The sequence below is a fragment of the Anguilla anguilla genome, chromosome 7 (assembly GCF_013347855.1).
Source record: "Anguilla anguilla isolate fAngAng1 chromosome 7, fAngAng1.pri, whole genome shotgun sequence".
Lineage (NCBI taxonomy): Eukaryota > Metazoa > Chordata > Actinopteri > Anguilliformes > Anguillidae > Anguilla > Anguilla anguilla.
Window position 1 is genome coordinate 32,543,960 of NC_049207.1, and position 27,677 is coordinate 32,571,636.

Here is a 27,677-nt window from a genome sequence, read left to right on the forward strand (position 1 = left end):
GTTTTATCTTCACCACGCCTCCATGTCCTAAATTTCAAGCGATATGCCTCAGGTACCATTTCGTAACTTTTAAGAATTGCATCCTTAACTGTGTTATATGACCGTGTTTGTTCAGGAGTAAGGGCAGAATACGCCTCCTGCGCTTTACCGACCAAGACTGACTGCAACATAATTTACTAATTCTCAGGCCAATTACAAGCTTTAGCAAGTCGCTCAAACAGCACAAAAAAGGTATCTGGGTACTTTTCAGAAAACTTTGGGATCAGGCACAAATTACGTGCAATGTCAACATGAGGGCCAGAACTCCCACCTAAAGGATGTCTTAAAGTGCTTTGTTCTTTTAATCTGTCACGCTCTAAAGCCAAATTAGCTTGTATCCTGTCTTGTTCAAGTTTCAATTTCTCCAATTCAATTTCTTGTTTCATTTTTTCGACAAGGAACTCCTGTTTCAACCTTTCCCTTTCAAATTCACAAATTCATACTTGATTTTTTTCAATGTCACCTGTTCTTGGAATGACAGTTCAGGTTCTGATTCAGACTCAGACACTAGAGCTGGTGCAGGTTTTAATGTAAATGTAACACCCTGTTCTGATGCTAGTTGAATTGCCAAATCTTGCAAATCCCCTTTTTTTTGCGCAGACGTTACAGTACCACCCCAAAATACCACAAGCTGTTTTAATTCAGCTTTGTTAAATGGGAGGAACACAGTATTTGAAGGCTCTCCTATAAAGCTTTTTACCTTCGCACTTTCAACTCTATCTATGTCTCGCGCCATGATAGAGAATACTGACAACACTAATATATTTAAACAAAAGTGTACTTTTATGGTGAAACTGAAAATAAACTCTCAAATGCAACGCACGCAACTAATAGAAGGGGGAGTAAAACACTATGCAAGGCGAACAAGCCAAAAACGAGCTGCCCCTGAACTATCTAAACTTCGCCTGCACGTGTGACTTTACAGGAGGATTTTAATCACAATGCCCGTCAATGCGACACACAATCTAATAGACTGTATGCCACAGAGCGGACGGTGAACCCAAGCACAAACGTCTTCATCTGTGGTCACACGAAAACAACAAACTAAAATAACAAAGTTAGTCCGCCAAATAGCCTTTAAATGGCGGACTAACCCTACAGCCTAACCAGGGCAAAACTCTTATTTGGTTTTTACTCAACCTGCTTATGAGCGGCGTCTCGGAAGCATAGAGCAGAGAGCACAGAACAACAGCCCGGAGTGTATAAGACGTCACACCGAAAGTCAACAAAGTTTCCAATACCAGCATGGACAAAACAATGAAGAGGCAGGCAGACCACGGAGTAACTAGCGCTAACAGTGTTTTTTTAATGTGAGCCTAACAGCTATTAACACGGATACAAATTAACAGCTAGCACTCAAAACTATGGCTGTAACAGTGTAGCTAACGTTAACTCCGGCCAAACTCACAAGCCTAATTCCCACGGGTGATTGACATCAAAACATCCGACAGGTACTTTGACACTCTCAAAACAATACAAAATATAACTGCCTTACATTATTTGTAAACTCACAATTAGCTTACCAAACAACATTAGCTAATGTATCCATATAACCATAACCATCTCAAGGAAGTTATCTTACCGCACCGCCACTGATTTGGCCGAAATGCGACCACATGACAAAAAGGTGCCTACAAAGTGCCTAAGAAGCACGCCACTTACGCAGCCTCTATCTAACTGCAACCAGAGATGCGCACACAAAACTGCTACAAAAATATCAATCTACCTTAACTATCACTAGGCTTGTTTCCATCACAGAAACAAAATCCCGGATGAGCCCCCATTCATGTGACGATCCGGCTCAAGGCCCGACAGATGAAAAGACATGGACACAAGCTGAAGGAATAACAGATATTTATTTGAGAAAAACGAACAAAACAAATACTACAACCTAAAGACCTAACTTGTCAGTGTCAGTAATCAGTGTGTATGTGAGTGGTGCTGGGTGCATGAGTGTTGTGTGGACCAACCAAAGAAATACAAACTTATGAGAAGCCGTTCGCGCTGGCTGGAAGCAGAGAGAGACTGGTTGGGTCTTCAGCCTTTTTAAACACGGTCTCAGCTGGAGGCAATTAAGGCGGTCAAGGAGGCCACGCCTAAATGGTAAATGGACTGCATTTACATAGCGCTTTTATCCAAATCGCTTTACAATTGATGCCTCTCATTCACCAGAGCAGTTAGGGGTTAGGTGTCTTGCTCAGGGACACTTCGACATGCCCAGGGCGGGGATCGAACCGGCAATCCTCTGACTGCCAGACAACCACTTTTTACCTCCTGAGCTATGATGCCTGGCTCCGCAACCCCCCTTGCTGACCAACAGAGACCCCACACACAAAAGGTGAAAACAAGGGGGCGGGCGCCAGGCTTGACATTTTAAACCTAAATGGATAAGGATTGGGTGGATTTGGCATGTGCTTGAAATAGTCGTAAAAGGGTTAAATAGTCATACCTTTTTATTTTCGACCTGTGGAACTTTACATAATAATAACAACTTTATTTATATAGCACCTTTCATACAGAGTATGTAGCTCAAAGTGCTTTGACAGAGCAACAGTCATACCACAAATCAGAATAAAACCAAATCACAATGAACCATATCACAATGAGTAAAAAAAAATAAAAAATAAATTAAATAAATAAATGAATTAAATAAATAAATAAATAAATAAAAGGAGTGGAAAAGGGGATCTTTAATTGTATGCCAGGTTAAAAAAAGTTTTCAGCTGTCATTTAAAAATGTCTACTGAGTCCACCTCTCTAATACCTTTTGGCAGGAGGTTCCACAATTTTGGCGTGTAGTGGATGAAGGCAGCTTCCCCAATTTTCTTTTGGGGAACCTTTGGTACATTTAGAAGACCTGCCTCAGAGGACCTAAGGGCTCGTGAGGGGACATAGGACACCAGGGACTCTAAAATGTATGGGGGTGCTAAGCCATTAAGAGCCTTAAAAACAAGTGACAAAATTTTTTAATCAAATCTAAAAGACACAGGGAGCCAGTGCAGTGCAGCCAAGACAGGGGTTATATTCTTTCTCTTCCTTGTTTTCGTCAATAGCCTAGCTGCATAGTTCTGAATCAGCTGCAGCTTCTCAATTGTCTTGTTAGGAAGGCCAGTAAAGGGAGCATTACAGTAATCAAGTCTGCTTGATATAAAAGCATGAATTAGCCTCTCGGCATCCTGCTGGGTTAAAAACCATCTATATTTCTCAGGTGGAAGAACGCTGTCTTGGTCACCTTATTTATGTGGGATTTAAAATTTAAGTCCACGTCCAGAACTACACCGAGGCTTGTTACTTCCAATTTAATCTGATTGGCAAGATTCCCTAGCCTTTTTGAGATTATACCTCTTGTTCTTGGGGCCAACCAAGAGAATCTCTGTCTTATCCTCATTTAGTTTCAGAAAGTTATTGTTCATCCATTGGTTAATTGCAGATAGACAGGCAGTCAGGGAGTATAAGGCACTCAGATCGTTCGGTTCCACGGAAATGTACAATTGCGTATCGTCAGCATAACTATGAAAGCTAACATTGTGTTCTCTGATAATATTACCTAGGGGCAGCATGTACATTGAAAAAAGGAGGGGGCCAAGACAGCTTCCTTGTGCGACCCCGAAGGAGACGTCATATCTCTGACTCATAGCCTCCTAAACTAATATAGAATTCCCTCTCTGTAAGGTATGTTCGGAACCAGTTTACGACTCGTTCAGAGAGGCCAACCCACTTTTCGAGACAATCTACCAGGATGCTATGGTCGATGGTGTCAAAAGCTGCACTCAGATCTAAAAGAATGAGAACTGAGACCTTGTTTGCTGCAAGAAGTCTAAGAACGCTAACTATTTTGGTTAGTGCAGTCTCTGTGCTGTGGTTAAATCTAAAACCAGATTGTTATTTCTCCAAAGTATTATTCTGATTTAAAAAGTTGTTTAATTGATTAAAGACTACTTTCTCAAGTATCTTGCTCATGTAGGGTAAATTGGATATCGGCCTGTAATTACTTACGACATTGTAGTCTAAATTTGGTTTCTTCAGTAGTGGTTTCACAACAGCGGTTTTGAATGCGTTGGGTAAAATTCCAGTCTCTAGAGATGTTAATTATTTTTAGGACTGGTGTGGAAACACTATTAACAACCTTTTCAAAAAATTTTGTAGGGACGGGGTCGAGGCAGCAGGATTTACTCGGTGCTATAATTCTGTCAAGATCTGCATCAGAGATACTGTTAAAATTCCTCATGGTTGCCGGCTTGTTACAGGGCAAATCAAGTGGGATACTAGTATTTCTAACTATACCAGCTCTAATTCTTGTTATGTTATCATTAAAAAATTGTGCAAATTCCTCACATTTTGAGCCAGAGGTCAGGCTAAGAATCTCAGAGTTTGGCGCGGGATTTAATAATCGATCGATAGTTAAAAACAGTACTCTAGAATTCTTGCTATTATCCGTGATGATCTTTGAAAAGTTTTTCTTTCCGAGCGAATAGCCTTGTTATAAATACTAATCTGCTCCTTAAAAATGCTGAGGTAAATCTCTAATTTAGTTTTCCTCCATTTACCTATATTGACTTTCATTTGCCAGGATTCCACCCACTTCTTGATTTTGTTTTTATTTTCTTGGATTACTTTCGTAGATTCCAAACTATTAGCTGGGCCTCCCAGTTTTGTATCATCTGCAAATTTAACTAAGTGTACTTTCGATGTCCCTGTCATGCAGTGCGTTTACATGCACAGTTGAAATCGATTTATATTAACCTCTTAGCGCAAAGCCCCTAGTGGTCGATTTCAGTCGGACTACAATGTTTACATGATTTTTAAAAGTCTGGTTTTAGTCGGATGAAACAGTATTCAAACATCATGTAAACCCACTGATGGTCATTGATATAAATGAGGAAGAACAGTGGTCCCAGCACTGATCCTTGTGGGATTCCACTTACCATGGTACCGTACTCGGATAACATCCCTCCTACTATTCTTTGTGTTCTACTTGTAGCCTGTTTCGAACCTACTTGGAAATGCATTCTGTAATTTCTGCTGTCTTCATTTTACTAATAAGTTTCTCTTGTGGTACCTTATCAGATGCTTTTTGGAAATCTTAAGTATATAATATCAAGCCTTGTTATAGTCAAAAAACTTCAAAAAAGCTTCTTCAAAGAAAGGTTTGTTAGGCATGACCTTCCCTTGCAAAAAACATGCTGGCTATCTCTTTGGATGTTGTTATTTTGAAGAAACAATTCTAACTTGTTTGTAATGATATATCCCAGTATTTTACATGCTTTACTAGGCTTTGCTTTGACAGGCCTCTAGTTTCCTGGATGAGTATGGTCCCCTTTCTTATATATTGGTATTATATTACCCTGCTTCCTGTCCTCTGGGATTTCTCCAGTTTTTTAAGACTGTCTAAAAATACCTGCCTGTGGTTTAAAGATGATCTCACCTAACTCCATGAGCACCCTTGGGTATGTGCCATCAGGACCTGCTGCTTTATTTGTCTTTAGTTTATCAATATCCCGAAAGACATTCTGAGTACTGAATATGCGTTCCAGTAACCTCATCTGTAGTAAAAATCAAAGTAACTACAGTTGAGGCCAAACATTTACAATACACCTAGGCTAAAGACAACTCAATTTTTCACAACTCCAGAGTATCTACTTTATTTCCATAAGAAGTCATTTCAAAGTAATAGCTAAGAGGCAGATTTATTTCAGCTTTTACGTACTATATCATATTTTCAGTGGGTCAGAAGTTTGCATGCACTCTTAGTATTTGGGGGCATTGCCTTTTAATTGCTTAACTTGAATCAAACGCTTGGGGGAGCCTTCCACAAGCTTCTCACAATACTTTGCCGGAATGTTTTCCCATTGCTCCAGACAGAACTGGTGTAACAGTCAGCTTTGTGGGCCTCCTTGCTAGGATGCGCCTTTTCAGTTCAGTCCCTAAATTTTCTATGGGATTCAGGTCAGGGCTTTGTGATGGCCACTCAAAAATGGCTTTGTTGTCTTTAAGCCATTTTGTTACAACTTTGGAGGTTTGCTTAGGATCATTGTCCTGCAACCAAGTTTTAACTTTCTAGCTGATGTCTTGAGGTGTTGCTTCAGTATTTCTAGATAATCCTCCTTCCTCATGATGCCATCTATTTCCTGAAGTGCACTAGTTCCTTTTCCAGCAATACACCCCCACAACATGATGCTGCCACCCCCATGCTTCACAGTTGGGATGGTGTTCTTCGGGTTAAAAGTCTCACCCTTTTTCCTGCATACATTGCGCTGATCATTATGGCCAAACAGTTCAATTTTTGTTTCATCTGACCAGAGAACAATCCGTTTTAATCACCAAGTAGTCTACACTTAACAAAGAAGATACACCTGTCTGTTATCTACTGTGTTAACTTTCAGAATAACCAGCAAAAACAAAACCTGCACTTCAATTTTGTTTACAATATACGCATTATATTTGCCATGAATACGAGTGTGGAGAAAGAAGTGCATGTAGTCGCAAATGTTGATTAAAAATGTGCACAATTTCATACTGCAAATTAAAATAAATGTAAGGCTATAAGGCCTAGGCTACTCGCTAAAACTGCCTATTTGGGGAGAGCTGGTTATATATGACAGTATTGAGTAGCCTATATTGTGGATTAATTGTATTGATACTCAAGGAAAATTGGGAAGATTCCATCACTGCTTAGTGATTAAAACGGATTTTTCTAAATCGCATTTATCATTTAATCTCCCTAACATAATGCGAAGAAGCTGTGTCCCTTTCCAATTGATTAGTCAGATGTTTGCATGCTTGTTAATCACTGAAAATGAATGAAAACAGTTTGAGATCAATGATTAGTTTAAAGGAAAGTTTTGCGCCTCACCAGTTTAAGAAAGATGGATAAAGGACGAAGAAAGTGAGGACAAGAGGATGACCGATTATTTTTGTGGGTAAAAAGAATTCTCAGCATTAATGACACTCAATAAAATTGAAATATTATGTAAAAGCTTGCATCAGTAGTATACATTCTTTTTAAAATATTGTTTTCCTTAATTACAATTATGTGCACAATACATTAAAGATACAACTATTTTGAGCTGAGACATTCATTGGTTTGTTTTTTCTTTTTTCACCCATCTCCCACCAGATTTCAGGGTCCACCCACCTCCCAAATCCCAATTTAACCCCTAGATGTAGGATTCTCTTAATGGTGGATGTAGATACTTTGGCACCTGCTGCCTCCAACTCCTTCACCAGTTCTTTTTTTGTTGTCTTGGGGTTCAGTTGAATCTTTCAAACCAAAGTTTGTTCAGCCCTGGGAGTTAATTAGTGCCTCCTTCCTGAACGATGCAGTGTCTGTGTGTTCCCAAGATTTTTACAGATGCTCGTGGTAACTTCAGTTGTTTGGAAATTGTTTCTAAGGAGGAACCAGACTTGTGGAGGTTCACAATTTTTTTTCTGAAGTCTTTGCTGAATTGCTTGGATTTTCCCATGGTACCAAGGGCGAAAAGGCAGTGGCTCTAAAGGTAGGCCCTTATATATAGCCACAGGTGCCAATTATCTGCCACTTAACTCCTAATTAAGACATTTGGCCAATCAGAAGCTTCTCAAAAGTCATTACATCAATTTCTGGAATCTTCCAGACTGTTTATAGAGACTGTCAACTTGGTGTATGTAAACTTTCGACCCACTGGATTTATGATTTTACTTTCTGCAGTTCTTTTTTAACCTTAGTTTATTACAATATTCAGCCTTCTTACTCTCAGTGCTGTTGTAACTATAAAACTATAACAGTTAGTTTTTATATATGTTGGAAAATTGACTTCTTTTATTAAATCCTATTTTTTATTGTTAAATTCTGGCCTTAAAGGAGGCCCTGTTAATTTGCCAAAATATATCAAAACTAACTGCAGAATGATCACTTGTCCCAAGTGGCTCAGTTATCTCTACGCTGCAAATTCTGTCAGGATCCAGAATTTATTTTCCTCTTGTAGGTTGACTGACATAGTAGCCCAAAAAATGTTATTTATAACATGTAAAAATTATACCACACTTTTTCCTTGTCCTGTCATCAATTCCCAGTTAATTGCAGGTTAATTGAAGTCACCCGTAATAATAGTCTCACCTTCCTGACAAGCCTGTTTTATGTTTCCATTGAGCATTGAAGTCACATTACTGTGTGAAGCTGGCGGCCAGTAACGCACGCCGATATTAAGGTCCTTTTCATATTCTCCTAATGAGCTTAATCCAGATATCCTCGCTCAGTGTGACTTGGTCAATTTCTGGAATTACATGCATATTAAGATTTATTTTGCATAGAGAGCTACACCCCCACCTCTCTTACTGGATCTATCATAAGACCTGATATAGAGTTTGTTTTGATTTGTTAGTCGATTCCACCAGGTTTGACTATTGATTGACCTATCAACAAATTCTCCAATTTAATTAATAATTGTCATTTTCAATAATAACCATTAAATGAAATCACGTAAAATATTTTTAATATGTTGGTTGCATGAAGGTTCTAGTATGCAGTACCACTTGTATTGAGAATTCAAAGTGCTGAACGTTTTAACAAGGGCATTAATGGTTGGAACCTCTGGATTCAGAAAACAACATTTTTAGTTAATCCTTACTTCCCTGATATATTGGAGGTTCTACCGAGAGAGGTTGTTCTATGGCACAGTAATTTGTGCTATTGAGTAAACTGTGGTAAATCCTAAGACTGTTTCAGAGTTTTCTCTATCAATGGGCTTTAGATTAATTGGATTATCGTGATGTCTCTGTTCTTCTCCTTGCCTCTGTGTCGCCGTTCTTCTCCTTGCCTCTGTCCCTCTCCCCTTTTGACCTGCCAGCATGCTTGGGCCAGTTGTGGCTGGATCAACAATGGCTGGACATGATCATCATCATGAATTTCATCACTTGACAACACTGTGGCCAAAACTTGCCAGGAGGCTTAATGCTATGGAAAAGCTGGATGAGGAGGCATTCTACGACCTGCAGACTGAGCATTTGGATTATCTGATTATCTATCCCCAGATGATGGTGGAACTGAGCGTTCGGTGAAACTAGGAATGAAATCATATTTTGAAAAAAGACAATATTTACTTTATCTTTGTCAGGCAAAGCAGGCACAGGTTGAGGTAAACCAGATGTGAAGACTGGTTTGAGCAAAACATCACTAAGTTTCAAGCTACTGCCAAAGCAGTACAAATAGTGCATGAAGTCCCAGTGGATAACTCTGGTCTTACCACAATTCAGGAACTCCCCCCCCCCCCCCCCCCCCCCCCCCGGGACAGCTTTGTGAGCTTCATCACACCACCCCTCGCAGAGGATGCTACCTCACCCACTGTGGACTGTTCTTCTCCTCTTTATGGATCCAGGGAACTTCTCACAGCTGCGCAGGCAGAAGTGGTATGCTCTGTAGAGTTTGTCACATTAGTCCTTGCAGAGAATGCTGCACCACCCACTGTGAATTCTCCTTCTCTCCTTGATGGATCCAAGGAAGCTCTGGCAACTGCGTAAGCAGAAGTGGTGTGCTCTGTAGAGTTCGTCACATTAGTCCTTGCAGAGAATTCTGCACCACCCACTCTGGGCTCCCCTTCTCCCCTTTTTGAATCCAGGGAACCTCCAGCAGCTGTGCATCAGCTCCCACAGAGAATGTTACACCATCCCCCGTGGGCACTACCGCTGACAACACCCATCCTCCCACCATGTCTGTAAAGCCACACAGTAGGGCCCGTACTGACAGTGAGGGTTCCAATGGAAGACACATGCCTCTGTTAGAGCTTCAAAGGGACCCCATTGGAAACAGACCAGGAAGCCAACCCCCGACTGTTTTATAACCCTATCACTGTCTCTGACAGAGTTTTGTTGTGCTCTCCAAAGCAAGAGGATTAGAACCCAGTTGGGACACCAGCCTCCCACACCCTGGTCTCTGCAGCCTCGGGTTATCACACCTCTAAGGTTCACACACAGACGTCGTCCAGGAACGGTATGAAAGCCTCTTCCCGATATGTGAAGTGGTGGGACAGTGATGAACAAGGATGTCTACGAAGGATCGTCACCCCATCTGCTCAGAAAGGATGCACATGCAATTACTGGAAAAGGCCCATGCTAGAAATAATGGGAATGGAGACAGGCATAGTTAATGAGGATCCACTTATGGAAGAAGCATGATGGAAGGATGTCTCCTGTCATCTTTCAGGTTTGCAGAACTGTTCTCTACTGCCAAAGTACTGCCAGTAACTAAAGTAATGTCCTTGGAAATAAAACTGGCAGCTTCCCCCCACATCCTTATCACCACCTTAAAACATGGAACCATGTGTGGCAAGAAATCCCTTTCCCACAGTATAGGTGCCCTCCAAGGTTGTTTGTGCCTACCAATGGACATATCTGCCCTGTGCATGGGTTTAATTGGACTGGCAATCCTGTCCATTGTAAACTCAGTTGAGAAAGTTCCCCTAAATGGACTGATTGTACTTACCACGTTAATTATTCTCTGTTCACCTGTTCCTGTGGGTGAGAAGGCCTAAATGTCAAACTACCACAGTCCTCTCCTGCCATCCTCTGAATGACACCTACAGAGGCAAGTGCCATTGGAGCTGGCCTAAATGACTACTGTCTGCAATCCCACCTGACTAGACCCCGGCTATAGGAGCCAAAGAGGATTCTGATAGGGAATATGTCTCTTCACCCCCTCTGCAATTAAGAGATTCCCACCACAATTTTCCACCTCTGGGTCGTCCGCCTTCCAGTTACAGGAGACCGAGCCCCTGCACACAGTATGGACACTGTTGGCACTGTTGGACACTGAACATTTTAACAAGGGCATTGACAGTTGGAACTGCTGGATTCGGAAAACAAAACTATTTTTAATTCATCCTCACTTTCCGGACAATAGCATTATTTTTTTTTTGAGGTGAACTGCCCCTTTAATTTATGATTATCAGTCTGGCCTGTTCAATTGCCAAGATGGACCTCAACCTATTTTTTAAAGAATAGGTTGCTAGACTCACCCATTTATTCCTTTTTTTATTTTGGTGTATATTGACTGAGGTTTTAGAAACTATACATGACTAATCATATAGCCTAATTTTCTTTGCATGCAACATAGTTTTTTGCATGAGCAGTTATAAGTTTTACCACTATGACCAGCTGTGAGTCATTTGTTTACCACTCTTACTGGATGTCTCTTGTGTGTAATCTGTTGGTCCCTGTTCTCTGTGACTAGGTGAGGATGTGGTGGACCTGACGTGTGAGGCTTCAGAGGCTGCTGTGGTCGACCTCACTAACAATGACTCTGTGGTGGTGAGTTCAAGCCCTTTCTCCCTTTGCGTATATTCTTTAAATGTTGCGTACATGGACACATTCTCTATAAGCTTGCCTAACCACATCTTTCTGTTTCCCATACTCTGTCTAGCTTGTTGATGAAGGTAAGCTATTGGTCCTCTCCTGTATTGCAAAAGCCACTACAAATCTACAAATCCCATTGGGGGGTGGGGCAGGGGGAGAGACACAAATCCACTATTCTACATGAAGCTTGGCCATATCCATGCCATATGATTCTGCTTTATACAAATGTCAATATACAGGAGATAACTGCAATGTTCAGAAAAGCCGGGGGTGATTTAACCGCCCCACAAGTGAACTGCTTGTGTATTTGTCTGTTCCAAACTGTCTGCCTCAGGTCCTCAGGTCAGGCATGGGGAAAGCTGTGAGAGCTACATTCTAAGCAGTGATGAGGAGGAAGAGGTGAATGTCAGCAGCAGTACATCTTTCCTGTCTTCACTGGAGGCTAACAGCGCAGAGAGGTTGGCCTGTCCTTTGTCTGGGACTAAAAAACAATAATGAATCACTTGCATGATAATGTCTGTGTTAAACAAAATGGATTTAACAGACAACTAAACAGAGCTTGAAACGGCCCCAAAACTTTCATCCTGACCCTATGTGATCACACATTCTTTTCAGCCCGAGCCCCACCAGAGCCCGCATGCAGAATTTTCAAAGCTTGAGCCAGTTGGTGTGTCAGTAGAGTAGACGCCCCTTGGTTTGAGGTATCATCCATGTTTTGTTTGGAAAAGATGTATTTCATGTCTGGGTATGAACAGTGGATGGTGCACAGGGGAAGGCTAATGCTGTGTACTGTCATAATGTTTGATGTTCCTGTTTTACAGCTACCATACTGGCAGGGTATCGCTACAATTAGCAAGTTTGTTTATATGTATGACTTTGGGCTTGTTTGTTTTGTAAAGTTGCTTTCAAAAATGGTTCAGTGATGCTTCACAATAATTGTACTTGTGCAATGCTACCAGCTGTTTGAATACTAGTAGCCTAGTTCTGCCCACATAACAGAGAAATGGGAAAAAGGTGCTGGTCTCCCACGAACATCAGGGCTTTCTTGTGTTGTAAGCACTTTTCCAAATTATCTGGCTATTACTTGAGGATTTATGAGTCTAGAGAGCTATTAAGTCTATATATAAGTTTATATATTTGTTTGTGGGTTTGGCAGATAAAAATGATAAATTAGGGGCTGCTGGATGGTTTACGTAACATAACATAATGACGAGAACAGGCCATTCAGCCCAGTAATGCTTGCAATTATCCTGACTAAATTAGTGCTCTGATTACCTACAGACTAGATAGTATCTAACACTCAGTGCGTTTACATGCCCAGTGGAAATCGCTATGTTAATAGCTCAATTTGGCCAAAGATGAGATTTAATTGGATTATTGTCGTTGTCCAAATATACATGACTTGAAAAGAATCTAATTATTGACGGAGGTGTGTCTGACTACGGACTCTTATAAATCCTGCTTCCTCCAATTTTGTCACAACTTTTTTGAATAGTTCGTCATTCCGCGTTTTACTTCCATCCATGTATTTTAGGATATTTAACTCCTTTAGTTGCGATAGCATGAAGTTGGTCTCCTCGTCCATCCAGAAATGTGTTTTTTTCGCCATGATACTAGGGAGGGCAAAACGGAGCTTTAGAATGTCGCCAGCAGTGTATGCACGTGAGCTCGACAACGCATTTCTCACAGAAAAGGTTGTTTGTCACCTTTTTTTTAAAGTTCATTACAGTGGTGATAGCACTGACAATAATTAAGTGGTACTGTGCTGTTAGCCTTTATTGATCCCCGTACGAAGTTAATGTGAAGTAGCTAGCACAATGGGACAGCACTAACCCATACAAATGTACTTTGAATGGTAGCCTACTTGCTCAATCGAACGGTAAATGTGAAAAAACATTCGATTATAGTCAGCAGCACTGAAATTTTCTGTCACACCCTCAATAAACGGCAAAAGTCCCAGTAGAAGATTGAATTAAATCTTTTAAAGTTATATATTTTCTGAAACGTTTTCGATTCCGCTTGGCCACAGTAGTTGCTATGTAAATTACGGAACATGCGCAGAACACCTTGTCCAATTTTATCTGCAGGACCTTGATGTGCTCCTTGAGGTCCAGTTAGTCATCTAGGACCACCCCCAAGCTCTTAGCAGAGTGAGAGGCAGTCACTGTGGTGCCATCAACCATGATTTAGAGCTCGCGTAGTAAGGAGGTCTTGTATGGGAAGAAGAGCAGCTCAGTTTTGTTGAGGTTGAGCTTCAGGTGGTGGCTGGCCATCCAGGTGGAGATGTCAGCCACCCAGGCAGGAAAATATCTTATCATCGACCTGTGAGGCCGAGGGGGGGAAAGAAAAGAAGAGTTGCATGTCATCTGCATAACAATGATAGGAGAAGCCATGTGAATTAATAACTGAACCAAGAGATTTGGTTCAGTTATTATATATTCACTCTTTGGTAGCAGTAAAAGAAAAAACTGCATCTGATGAAATGTCATCAATGATTTTTGTAATTTCCTGGAAAAAATATTATTGAGGACTTCTGTGCATGGTGAAGTCATATGTTTGCTGATAGACCTAGCTGACATCGTTTTCTGGAGTAAAACAGAAGAGGAGGGAACTACAACATTGATTTACTGTCTCTGTCTCTATCTACTGAACAAACATAACATTTCATCATCACTGTGTGAGTATTACTGCTCAAAATATTTTGGTTATATATGTTATTTTTGAAATTGAGTGCCTTTAAATAGTTTAGTGGTATTTAATAATGAGGATATTTCACACTGTAATGTAAGCGTCCATTGGTAGTTTAGTAGTTTTTGTGATGCATGTAACAGTGATGACGTTAGTATTGTAAATGGTACAAATGTCTTGCTTGATTTAAGCCATTTTTCAAGTCTCTGTGGAGTTATAAAGCTTTAAATAGGGTACCCCCTAAATGGGCAAGGATTTGCCAGATTTGGCATGTGTTCTAAGGGGTTAAAAATGATGACACCTAACTCTTTGAGTACTCTTGGGTATATGCTAGACTATTGGTAACCTCTTCTCTAGTAAAACTCTTAACAAATTAACTATCTTTATTCTTACAACCCCGATTTCAAAAATGTTGGGATGATAAATGAAATGCAAATAAAAACAGAAAGCAGTAGTTTGTAAATTTACTTTGACTTGTATTCACACAAAAACATTATAAAGACAAGGTATTCCAAGGCTCCAGAGTACGACCATTTTGGTCGCACATGCGACCAACAATCTGTCAAGTGCAACTAAACATTTTCATTGGTCGCACCGGTGCGCCTGACATTTAGCAGGTCTGTCTGTGTGTGTGTATGTGTGTAGCGTTATTTTTTTTCCCCCATCCGCATTCTGCGAAGACACGCTACCTACTATGCCTCTGATTGGCTCTCACCCTGATATTCTTTTTCACTGAATGCGGGTGGGGGGAAAAAAAGCTTGTGTGTATTAGTACGGAAGCCGAGAGCGGCCTTGTATGCATATTTATTTTTTTTATCCAATTTTCTCGAAATCACAAATTATTTTGTTTTCTCGAGAAAACAAATAATGATTTCTACTAGATCACAACATAATTGTGTCATTTCGACTTGAGACTGGCTTGAGGCAACCGTAAACCAAGGCCATGTCGGAGGAAGGAAGTTGGGTAAAGTTGGAAATATATTCACAGATTCAAACTTCCCGGATCAATAACTCATAAGCGAAACATTGTTAAAACACAAACGACACCTCTTTAGTACCGTAGTAAAGTAGAAAACGAGCTACAACCTAATTTTAGGCGAATAACATTGGTCTCTATGTGCAGCCGGCTGTGAGACGAGTGCGCAGGGTCTAGAAACTGCAACACCGACAAGAAGTAGGCTACTACAAAGATATTCAGTAACTTCACTCTTATACATTGTAGCGTCCCCAAAATCACTTCACACATCAATGGTCTCCTGTTGGTTATACTACAACACTTAGTTTGTAAAAATGTGCTTTTACATAATTTTGGGGAATTTTTATTGGGAAAATTATTCAATAACTTCACTCTTATGACAGTGTAGTACCATCATATTCAGTTCAACCTCCGGGAGCAGTGCACACTTTTGTTTGAGTTATTTGAGTTTGATTTATTTATTTGAGTTTGTCAAGCACTTTAAACATCAGCACTTTTTAAGTTTATTTTTTAAACAATTGAGGTTATTGCGATTTCTTATTTATGCTGTGATTTAAATAAAGAAAAAAAACATTTATCTGCACCTTTATTCCTGTTTACAAGCAGTTACATAATGTGTTAAGACATTACCAATGTCTATGGGAACTGACAAAAAAGGTAACGCTTAAAATGTATTATTGCGGCGCCAAAAGGCGCGGTGAAAAATTTTGGGTGCACCTAAATTATGTGCTGGTGCACCTAAATGGAAAAAGTTAGGCGTATCAGTGCAACCAATGTAAAAAGTTAGTCTGGAGCCCTGTATTTCATGTTTTACCTAATAAACTTCATTGTTTTTTGAAGATTTACGTTTATTATGAAATGTATGCCTGCAACACGCTCCAAAAAAGTTGAGACAGTCGAGTGTTTACCACTGTGTAACATCACCATTTCTTCTAATAACACTTAAGAGTTTGGGCACTGAAGACACCAGTTGGTTAAGTTTAGCAAGCGGGATTTTCCCCCATTTTTCCACTATGCCGGTCTTCAGCCTCACAATTGTACGGGGCCTTCATTGGAATTTTTTTCGCTTCATAATGCACCACACATTCTCAATCGGAGACAGGTCAGGACTGCAAGCAGGCCAATCTAGCACCCGCACTCTGCTTATGCAGCCATGCACTTGTAATCTGGGCAGAATGTGGTTTGGCATTGTCCTGCTGAAAAATGCAGGGACATCCCTGGAGATTACGGGATTACAAGTCTGGATGGCAGCATATATTGCTCCAAAATGTGTACATATCTTTCTGCATTAATGGTGCCCGCACAGATGTGCACGTTACCCATGCCACGGGCACTGACACACCCCCCATACCAGGCTTTTGGACCGAACGCAGCTTGGATGGTCCTTTTCCTCTTTGGCCCGGAGAACACAACGGCTGTTCTGTCCAAAAACTATTTGAAATGTTGACTCGCCGGACCATAAAACATGCTTCCACTGTGCTACTGTCCATCTCAGATGAGACCGAGCCCAGAGAAGTCAGCGGCACTTCTGGATAGCGTTGATGTATGGCTTCTGCTTTGCATTTGCATAGGGCGACATAGCTCAGGAGGTAAGACCGATTGTCTGGCAGTCGGAGGGTTGCCGGTTCAAACCCCACCCTGGGCGTGTCGAAGTGTCCTTGAGCAAGACACCTAACCCCTAACTGCTCTGGCGAATGAGAGGCATCAATTGTAAAGCGCTTTGGATAAAAGCGCTATATAAATGCAGTCCATTTACCATAGTAAAACCTTAACTTGCATCTGTAGATGTAGCGGCAAATGGTGTTGACTGACAAAGGTTTACTGAAGTAATCCCGAGCCCATGTTATGATATCCATTAGAGACGCATGACTACTTTTAAGTAGGGATCGGAGATCACGCGCATTCAGAAGGTGTTTTTGACCTTGCCCTTTACACACCGAGATTTTACCGGATTCCTTTAATCTTTTAATTATATTGTGCACTGTAGAGGGTGAAATGCCCAAAATCCTACTGATTTCTCATTGGGGAACGTTGTTCTCAAAGTGCTGGATTATTCGCTGATGCATCTGTTGGCAAATTGGCGAGTCTTGACCCATCCTTGCTCTTGAAGGACTAGGCCTTTCTTGGAGGCTCCTTTTATATTATAACAGGATTGCCTCACCTGTTTAACATCACCTTGTTGTTTCAAATTGTCACATCGTTATTAGTCCTAAATTGCCCCTGTCTAAACTTTTTTGGAATGTGTTGCAGGCATAAATTTCATAATAAACGTATATCGTCAAAAAACAATGAAGTTAAGTAAAACATGAAATACCTTGTCTATGTAGTGTTTTTGTTTGAATACATGTCAAAGTAAATTTACAAATTACTGCTTTCTATTTTTATTTGCATTTCATTTACCATCCCAACTTTTTTGGAATTGGGGTTGTAGAATGCACTGGTTCTTCTTCCTTTGTGATGCACCTCATACCCTCTTTGACTTCCTTTTCCTACTACAGTATTGAAAGAAATGTTTTAGATTACTTTTTGCATCTTGGGCAATTTGCCTTTCAAAGAGCCTCTTGGCTTCTCTTTTTTTTAAACCTTAGAACATATTACCATATTCAGCCTTATTGCTTTCAGTGCTGTCATTTTTATACATCTTATACGGTTTTTTTGCCATCAAACTGTCCCGTATGGCTTTGTTCATCCACTGGGGAGACCGCTTCTTCAATGGACTTTTCCTTACCTTTGGGATAAATTACATCATGTGCCTCTAGAATAACCCCTTTGAACCTGTCCCACTTTTCATTCTTGCAGTTAAGAAGTTGTACCCTATCAATATTACTTACATTGTCTTGCATCTTGTCGACATTGGCTTGTCTAAAATAAAAAATTCTGGCCATAGAGGAGGCCTTGTTAATTTGCTATAATACATCAAATCTAACTGCAGAATAATTGCTAGGAAAGTGGCTCAATTACCTCTGTTACAAGTCCGGATCATTACATAGCACCAGATCCAGAATTGATTTCCCTCTTGTAGGCTGATTGACATACTATGCCAAAAAAGTTCACTTATAACATAAAAAACGTCTTACTCATTTTTTCCTTGTCCTGTCATCAATTCCAAATTAATATCAAGGTAATTGAAGTCACCCATAATAATAGTCTCGCGTTACTGAAAAGCTTGTTTTATGTTTCCAAAGAGCATTGTGTTCACACTACTTGTCTGAACCTGGCGGCCGGTAACACACACCTACCATAAGGCCCTTTTTATGTTCCCCTGTGAGCTTTACCCAAATATCCTCTCTAGGCATGTGCTGGTCAATTTCTGCACATGTAAACTTTCTTTTACATAGGGAGCTACTCCCCCACCTCTCTTACTGGATCTATCCTTCAAAATAAGTTTGTACCCCTCTATATTATATTCATCCCCATCCTCCTCCCCAAGCCATGTCTCTGTAATCCCATCTATGGCATAACCCCCACTATTCATAGCAGTCTCACATTCCAAAAATTTACTTTTTTATACTTCTAGCATTTAAATAAAGATATTTCAGATTATTACCTCTACTCATATATTGTTCCCTCACGCCCTGCCGTCCCACGCCACCATTACTATAACTTTGCTTTACAAAGACTTCATTAGTGTTCACACTATTATAGGAAGCCCTGACAGCTTCCATCCAGGCAGTCTGCACTTCCCTACTATTTTCACTTCCTGACCTCCCTGCCCCCCATGTTCCTCGTTTAAATAATCATATGCTATCTTCAGACCTGGGTCAAAATACGTATTTGTTTTGGATTCAAATAATTTTGTGTACTCTCTATTGATCTTGCCTGGTGTAATTGAGCCTGCCAATATGACCAGAAGGTGGGGTTTGTACTTTTTGAGAGTATTTCATTGGTTCTAATACAACAAACAATCAGTAAAGCATAGAAAAGTATTTGAATTCAAAACAAATACGTATTTGACCCAGCTCTGGCTACCTTATATTTACACTGGCGCAGTTCAGCAGTACCCCTCAAGTTCAAGTGCAGCCTGTCGCGCTTGTACAGGTCCCAGTGCCCCATAAATCTGTACCCCTTTTTCCTACAGGTGTTCCTCTGCTTGCACGTGGTACCGGTAGTATTCCAGAAAAAACTACTGTGGAGGTTCTGCTCCTAATCTGCCAGTGCTCCACAAATTTGTTCTGCAGAACCTCAAACATACCCTTACCTATGTCATTGGTTTCTACATGAACCATAGCCACTGCATCCCTCCCATCCCTCTTTGTGAGATTTTCTACCTTGGCACCAGGCAGGCAGCACACCATATGGGATTCCTTTTCCTTTCCTGTTAAGTCACTGTTCTACTTGCATGGTTTGGAATTGAATCGCAACTGTGTCAGTGACATCTAACCCATAACACACAGGGCAAAACGTAATTGAAGGTAGTGGTAGGGTTAGCATGGGTTCATTCGGCTTGGATCTGTGTCTCAAAGCTCTTTCTACCTCCGAATGAAACTTAAAGGCTAGTCTTTAAGCCTATCCTCCTTCTGCAGGGCCACTCCAGGAACCATCAGCTGCCCAGTCTGCTTGGACACCTATGGAGAGGTAAGTCCTCTGTGCTGCTGAAGTTCTTTTGTTTGGCAGAGGAAGCTGCAGGTCACATTATTATGAATGCTTATTATGATAATCGCTGCCAAAAATATAGCAGTAATGACAGGCAATTTTTGTTCTTTCATTTATTTTACAAGGTGGAAAACTTTGCGGAGTGTTTTGCTTTTGGGAAAAAATTTATTCATATCAGGTGGTAGGATTACAGCTCAAAATAACTAGTGGTGTTCTATTCTTTATAATTTATTTTTACATTTTTTTTTTTACATTATATATTTCAAGGTTTTTAATTAAATTTTAAAAAATAAGTGAGCAAATCTTTTCCCCGTTTTCCACGGCATTTATTAGTGCGGAGCATTTTCTTTTAGGCCTCATACTTGGAGGTATGTGAGTTTATAAAGATGAAGAAACATTAATTTCCTTTACAAAATTACCAGACATTTGGTCATTTTACCAGACACTATTTTTTTTGCACAATATGAAAATGAAAGTTGCAGAATTTCAGGAGTATGTTTTGTGAACATTTTTTTTAAATTTTAAGATGAAATCGATTTTGCAATGTGAAAATTAACAAACAATAGTAATTATATTTTTTGTGTAACAAAGGGCTACCAGCCATTTGCCACGATCATCAAGCTTCCACTTTTCATTAAACCGTAAATTTTTTTCACCCTTGCTTTGTTCTCCTTCGACGGTAGTTTTTTACCCCAGCGATGTGCCACATCTTTTTCAACGGCTGAATGGCATCATAATTTTTGGCTATCATTTTCACAGACACGTATTTAACAATACCGCTCTAGCAGGTGTTAGGACTGGTGAAGAAAGTTAGACTGCCAAAATGTCAAATCAGAGTAGCCTGACAAATGCAAGTAAATGGTAAATGGTAAATGGACTGCATTTATATAGCGCTTTTATCCAAAGCGCTTTACAATTGATGCCTCTCATTCACCAGAGCAGTTAGGGGTTAGGTGTCTTGCTCAAGGACACTTCGACACGCCCAGGGCGGGGTTTGAACCGGCAACCCTCCGACTGCCAGACAATCGGTCTTACCTCCTGAGCTATGTCGCCCCAAGTATTTGTGGGAGTTGAAGGCTCGTATTCCGAAGCTATGCTGTCTAACCACTTCCATGTATGTTTCATCAGTTTATTTGGCTGCTTGATTTCTGCACGACAATGTGTCTGGTAAATTCCCATTTCCCCGACACCAGAGATGGCAACCTTCAGGAATGAGTGTGTAGTGACAGGTGTCAAAAAGTGTAGTTTGCCATAAAAAAATTGTAGTTTTCACCATACTGATGCAAAGACTGCCAGCAGCCATACCACCATGCACTCTGCTCCTGCCCACTGGCTGAAGCTAAGCAAGTGTGGGCTTGGTTAGTACTTGGATGGGAGACCACCCGGGAATACTGAGTTTCTGCTGGAAGTGGTGTTGGTGGGCCAGCAGGGGGCAATCTTTCCTCTGGTCAAATAAACCCCAATGCCCCAGTGCAGTGACGGGGACACTGTGCTGTAGGAGATGCCGTCTTTCGGATGAGAAGTTAAACCGAGGTTCTGTCTCACTGAGGTCACTAAAGATCCCATGACACTATTCGCAAAGAGGTTCCCTGGTGTCCTGGCTAAAATCCCAGATCTGGCTCTCGCAAAAAAACTTGCCACCTAATCATCCCCTGAAAAAAAATGTCCTCTCCCTCCAGTGGAGCTGCTCAGTGGCCAACAATAGAGGATTGTGATTGTACTGGGCAGCTCCCAGGTGTGAATGTGTATGAGTGTGAAGGGTGTTGCAAAAGAGCAGCGAACCTACCCTGGGTAAATAGAGGTCAAATAAAAAACATTTAAAAAAGAAAGACTAAATGCTTTAAACCTACTGGCCCAGTAAGCCCTTTTGTTTAATAAGAACACTGACTACCGTACAGATCCATTCTTGAGCTATTAAAAAAAAACTGAAAATAGTTTTTTTTTATTTTTTTATTTTTAATCTCCGCCAGGCGAGAGCCTGGGGGGGATTATGCGTTTGGTTGTTTGTGTGTGTGTTTGTGTTTGTGTATCTGTCCGTAGTTATCTCGCATACTACTGGGCCGATCAGTCTAATACTTCATGTGCATGCTGACAGCAGGCCAAGGACCTATTTTGCAAATATGAATTTGAATCAGGGGTGCCCAGTGCATCAATCGAAGAGGCCATACTGGTATATCACTTATCATTTAACCACTTTGCGCAAAGCCCCTATTGGTCGGCATGCCAGCGTGCCTAGATTGCTCAATTCAGACATTCTGTGCTCCTGCAACCAAATTGTGTTGAAAACACAAACTCAGTGTTCTAGCTGTATTAGTTGACGATTCAGCACAACTATGCCGAATATGGAGTTTTGCAGTGCCACCATCGTCGCGCTGGTCGTGCATTTACCAAGCACCCCCTCCCTGCAGTCTCATCTGTAACTACCCCCCCCCCCCCACGCATGACACACTGGACAGCACTGTCTATATGGACATACATGAAAACATGCTTTTCCCACTGAAAATTTGTATTCCATCGTAGCAGCAAGATCCAACAATAGCCGAAGGTATGTCAGTACAGCTGTGGAAAATGCTGCTCACTGAACAATAAACAAGAGGAATTTTTAAAAAATGATACCATATCATTCTACTGTCAATATCCATGACTAAATATGGAATAAATATACACCCTTACCATTGGTTTTATGTGTAGAGATGTCCCTTTCGAGACTGAGTGGTCATATTGTCTTGGACAATCCATTTGTGAAGTATACGCTCATTTGTGATGCCTGGGTACCTTCCAAAATAGCTTTGCATATGTTGTTTATGGTGTTGTAATCCTTTGTAGTACAATCCGGTTTGATCAACAATTAATCGAGCCAATAGGTAACAGAATAAGCTTTCTAACGATGTATGTCTAATTTTACTTTTGGAATAGCATTTTATAGCTCAGCGTAACTGAAAGTTTTATCTTATCATTGCTGCATTACATATTCAGTTTATGGTAGCAATAAAGGACACTGCATCTGGCAAAATTTTATCAATGACTTTCGTCATTTCATGGAAAATATTAATATTCTTGAGAAATTCTGAGCATGCTAAGGCATATGTTTGCTGATAGACCTAGCTGATATACTGTTTTCTGGGCTACGTTAACTGGGGAATGGCAGCATTCATTCTGTCTCTGTATCTCTGAACACAGATAAAATGTAATTGTCCAAATGTTAGTGTTACTGCTGAAAATATTTCGGTTTTATACGTTATTTTTGAAATTGAGTGTCTTTAAATAGGTTAGTGGTATTTTATAATGAGGATATTTCACACTGTAACGTCAGCGTTCATTGGTTTGCTAAGTAATGTTTTTGTTATTGCACCGGATGTGACCTCAGCTGGAACATTGCCAAAACGTGGTGGACAGTTGAATATTGTTTTGATGTCGTCCCATCCCCATACAAGAAAACATTACATACTGTAGAGTACAGAAAAATGTACGAGAGTTAATGATTACACATTCTGGCACTGTACTACATAGTGTGATAATGTTTTTGCATTATGCTTGTTATCTGATATCAATGTTTCATCTTCATAAGGGGCACATGTATATGCTTTATAATGGACAAAAAGGATTTTATTAATTTTGGAGAGATTTTGGATATATGTTTCAGGACCCCAAGGCACTGTCCTAACGGAAAGACTGTAATGCCCACTTGAAACTGATGCAGCAGTGAGTTTCTTGAGTCAAAACAGTTGATTTGTTTTGAAATACATGATTGTTTCGATTTACAGCAATGCAAAATTTAGACATTTTGGACAGATTTGGAGACACTTTCAGTATTTAATTGCGAACTAAAAAAAGAGCAGATTCATTTTTCAAGTTTCTGTGATGCTCACATCTGGAGTTAAAAGCTTTAAATAGGGTACCCCCTAAATGGGCAAGGATTGGCCAGATTTGGCATGTGAGCAAAGGGGCTAAAAAAATTCATTCATTTTAAATAAAAATTGAAATTCTCCCCTACGGCTTCTGCCTGACATGTGGTCCATCTGCTGTTGTTGGCATCTTTGTTACATTAAGCATGCCCATTCATGATATAGACATGATTGTGCACTCAAAATTTTGTGGAATGGTCATGTAAAGCCGCGTTTCCACCAAAAGTACCCGGAACTTCTTTTCAAGGAACTAAAAGGTTCCTTCAGCCCATGGTTGTCTGCGTTTCCACCGCGGTCTAAAGTCCCGCGAAGATTAGGCAAATTAGCCTACTGACGTATGAAAAAGCGACGTTGTCGTCGGTCCATCTGTCCTATGATTTCTTCTATAACCCCATACTACCACCGAAGTAGCCTACATTATTTTCTAATAACCGGGACAGCCCGGAGGGGTTTATTCCACTTATATACAACGGGTTACCAACAATGACTATATATGGTTACTTTTGTATTTAGTGATTTTTATCGATTTAATCACCTGGAATTGAAATATTCTTCTGCAGCCGTTTGGGCATATTTTACCGTTGTCAAGCAAAACTGTCGTTGGTAGTTGAACTTGGACCGTTGTTATGCAACAAATAGGATATAACAGGCCAATAGTCAGGTTGTAACTGTTTTATATATCCTCTCAAACACATTTATTATGTTTTTATGCGAACATTCACTTTCATGTCTTGACATCCGAGGCGACAGAATGCATTCACATTTCCAATATAACTGGCAACAACAGCAGAAAACATGCACACGTTGTAAAAAATAGCTGTTTGATTACTTTCTCATCGTCAATTCCATATAGGCTAATTGAAAAATGACAAGAATAGAACGAAAACTCGGACTTGCGTGAAAATTTAAATTAGCAGTGGTACAGCCACCGTTTGCTTTCCTTCGAAGTTACTGCTAGCCGAGCAGCGAAGTGTGCCCTCCAGATGCAAACCATGCACCATAAATTAGTCCGTAGTCTTCCTGGTCTTTTTGCGGAATTGAAGAATGGCAGAGTAAAATTACGGCAGTCTGAAAAAGCTAAAGGGAGGATTACTAGAATTAACCTGTTATTTTACCCTGACAAAAAGTGCGGAAGGTGATTTCCAGTTTGCTTTTACTGCATCACCAATGTGAATTACACAGAACTACCGCATACCTCACATAACTGTATCAAACGTTTTGAGTCAATTACAACGGGCTAACAAAGAAAATCCGGAAGAAAATACTCAGCAACCGAATTCATCCGTTTGAATGTTTTGGTACGTAATATGCTGTCTCAGCACGAATGCTTAGCATTTTATAAAACTAATACTAAAGCAAGAAAAGAACAGAAGAGCACACGTTATAATTCCAAGATGTTGGCAGGCTATAACCAAAACTAGGCTACTGCGCCGCATAACATACAAGTTTGATTTGAAGTTATTATGAAAATAAATCGGTTTGCGGCTGCACATTTTTAAACATGGCGGTTGAAAATAAAACACTGCAAGTAGTCGCCCAATCAGAAATTTTCAGCGCTTGCGCCCCACCCCAAAGGTTCCGGTACTTTTGGAAAGTACTACCCCCCGAGCAGGAACTTTTTTAGGGGTAAAATAAAGCCCCCGGAACTAAATTTAGACCCTAGTTCCTGCGGTGGAAACGCACTGAGTTCCTCAAAAGGTTCCTAGTTCCGGGGTAAAGTTCCTGCGGTGGAAACGCGGCTTAAATGTGCAGTGTTCTGTGATGGTAACACAATAATTTTGCCAATGGGGCAGAGCAGTCGTGGTAGTTACACATTAAATCTAGCCCATTTTAGGCACGGAATTCACTTTCAATATCTAACTGATAATGGTGTAAATCTAAAGCTGGAATTTTGTGTAGATATGATACTGGTCTAATGATTTTGCTTATGTGCCGGTACAGGTATAATATAAGCTGCTGAAACCCTATTGTTTTTGTTAGGAATCTGTTAGGAATTGGTTACTCACTACAATGACAAAAACCTTCACAGTTAGGAACATAGTTATGTGCTAATTGGGTCTATACCATCTTAAATTGGGCACCAGAGTTTTCAGAGTTATTTGCTGATTCATATGAAATTCAGATGTTGCTAGAAGGTTATACCCTCGGAAAGTAAGCCATCAAGCGGATTAAACCTGGCCTGCTCTACGCAGCTCGTCTGAACCCTGGCTTGATGGGTAAACGTGGAGGCCGACGTTCCACTTGTTATCCTTCAGCGTGGGATCTCTCACTGGACAACAGGTTCACCAGCTTAGATGAGTTGGGAGGTGGAACTGGGGCTGGTAGCTCCTGTTCTCCCTGTCTCCCATTCCCTGTGCTCCCGTCTGGTCTTGTGTCTCCTCCACTGCTGGCGAGACCTGCGACCGGCAGAGTCTCTCCTTCTGCTGACTTTCGCTCCAGGTCTTATGACACTTTACACAACAACGCTAATGTTTGCCGATTCCATCATCAGGAATGTTAAGTCCAAAATGGCCACGACTGATTCTGCTCCAGACGTCTTAGTTGTGATCTCGAATTTATTTGATGAACGCTCCTATGTTCAGAATATTGTTATTCATGTTGGCACAAATGACTTGGCAGCTTGAAGAATTCATAACTTGATTGGACAGTGAGGCTTGTTTCATCACTTGAAAAGAAGTAGACTTCTCACTGTAGGCTACAAAACTATAAATAGTGGGCTAGCCTATGCTTTGTACAGTTTTAATTATGATTATGAATAATCTGCAGTTCAGTATTTTGTTTTATTGTAGTGATCAATGTTTTATAATAAAAATAACTGTGGTGAATTTTTAAAGTGTATCTACATGCACGATTGAAAGCTTAAGCCGCGTTTCCACCAAAATTACCCAGAACTTTCAGTCCCAGGAACTACTTTACCAGGAACTAAAAGGTTCCTTCAGCCAATGGTTGTCTGCGTTTCCACCGGGGTCTAAAGTACCGCGAAGATTAGGCAAATTAGCTCACTGACGTTGTCGTCGGTCCATCTGTCATATAATTTCTTCTGTAACCCCATACTACCACCGAAGTAGCCTACATTAATTTCTAATAACCGGGACAGCCCGGAGGGGTTTATTCCACTTATATACAACGGGTTACCAACAATGACTATATATGGTTACTTTTGTATTTATTGATTTTCATATATCCTCTCACATTCATTAACAGCAGAAAACATGCACACGTTGTAAACAATTTGCTGTTTTATTACTTTCTCGTCGTCAATTCCATATAGGCTAATCGCAAAATGACAAGAATAGAACGAAAACTCGGACTTGCGTGAAAATGTAAATTAGTAGTGGTACAGCCACCGTTTGCTTTCCTTCGAAGTTACTGCTAGCCGAGCAGCGAAGTGTGCCCTCCAGATGCGAACCATGCACCATAAATGAGTCCATAGTCTTCCTGGTCTTTTCATGGAATTGAAAAATTGCAGTAAAATTGAGTAACATTACGGCAGTCTGAAAAAGGTAAGATTACTAGAATTAACCTGTTATTTTACCCGGATAAAAAGTGCGGAAGGTGATTTCCAGTTTGCTTGTACTGTATCACCAATGTTAATTATGCAGAACTACCGCATACCTCACATAACTGTATCAAACGTTTTGAGTCAATTACAACGGGCTAACAAAGAAAATCCGGAAGAAAATATTCAGCAACCGAATTAATCCGTTTGAATGTTTTGGTAGCCTACGTAATATGCTGTCCCAGCACGAATGCTTAGCATTTTATAAAACGAATACTAAAGCAAGAAAAGAACAGAAGAGCACACGTTATAATTCCAAGACGTTGACAGGCTATAACCAAAAGTAGGCTACTGCGCCGCATAACATACAAGTTTGATTTGAAGTTATTATGAAAATAAATTGGTTTGCCGCTGCATATTTTCAAACATGGCGGGTAATGGCGGAAAATAAATACAACACAAATGCTACGAGTACTCGACCAATCAGAAATGTTCAGCGCTGCAAGCTCCACCCAAAAGGTTCCTGTACTTTCGGAAAGTACTACCCCCCGAGCAGGAACGTTTTGGGGGGTAAAACAAAGCCCCCAGAACTAAATTTAGACCCTAGTTCCTGCGGTGGAAACGCACTGAGTTCCTCAAAAGGTTCCTAGTT

General features: G+C 40.5%; 1 protein-coding gene across 4 annotated transcripts in view; it reads left to right on the forward strand.

Annotated features, from left to right (window-relative positions):
* Nucleotides 1–27,677, forward strand: part of rnf4 (ring finger protein 4) — a 60,066-nt gene that overhangs the window by 21,185 nt on the left and 11,204 nt on the right. For 3 of the 4 annotated variants that reach the window (XM_035427009.1, XM_035427013.1, XM_035427012.1), the window contains 4 exons: nucleotides 11,243–11,319; nucleotides 11,432–11,444; nucleotides 11,699–11,822; nucleotides 19,552–19,603. In XM_035427009.1, coding sequence (XP_035282900.1) covers nucleotides 11,243–11,319; nucleotides 11,432–11,444; nucleotides 11,699–11,822; nucleotides 19,552–19,603 — 266 coding nt within the window. The remainder of the gene's footprint in view (nucleotides 1–11,242; nucleotides 11,320–11,431; nucleotides 11,445–11,698; nucleotides 11,823–19,551; nucleotides 19,604–27,677) is intronic. The other variant, XM_035427011.1, reaches the window with a different exon arrangement.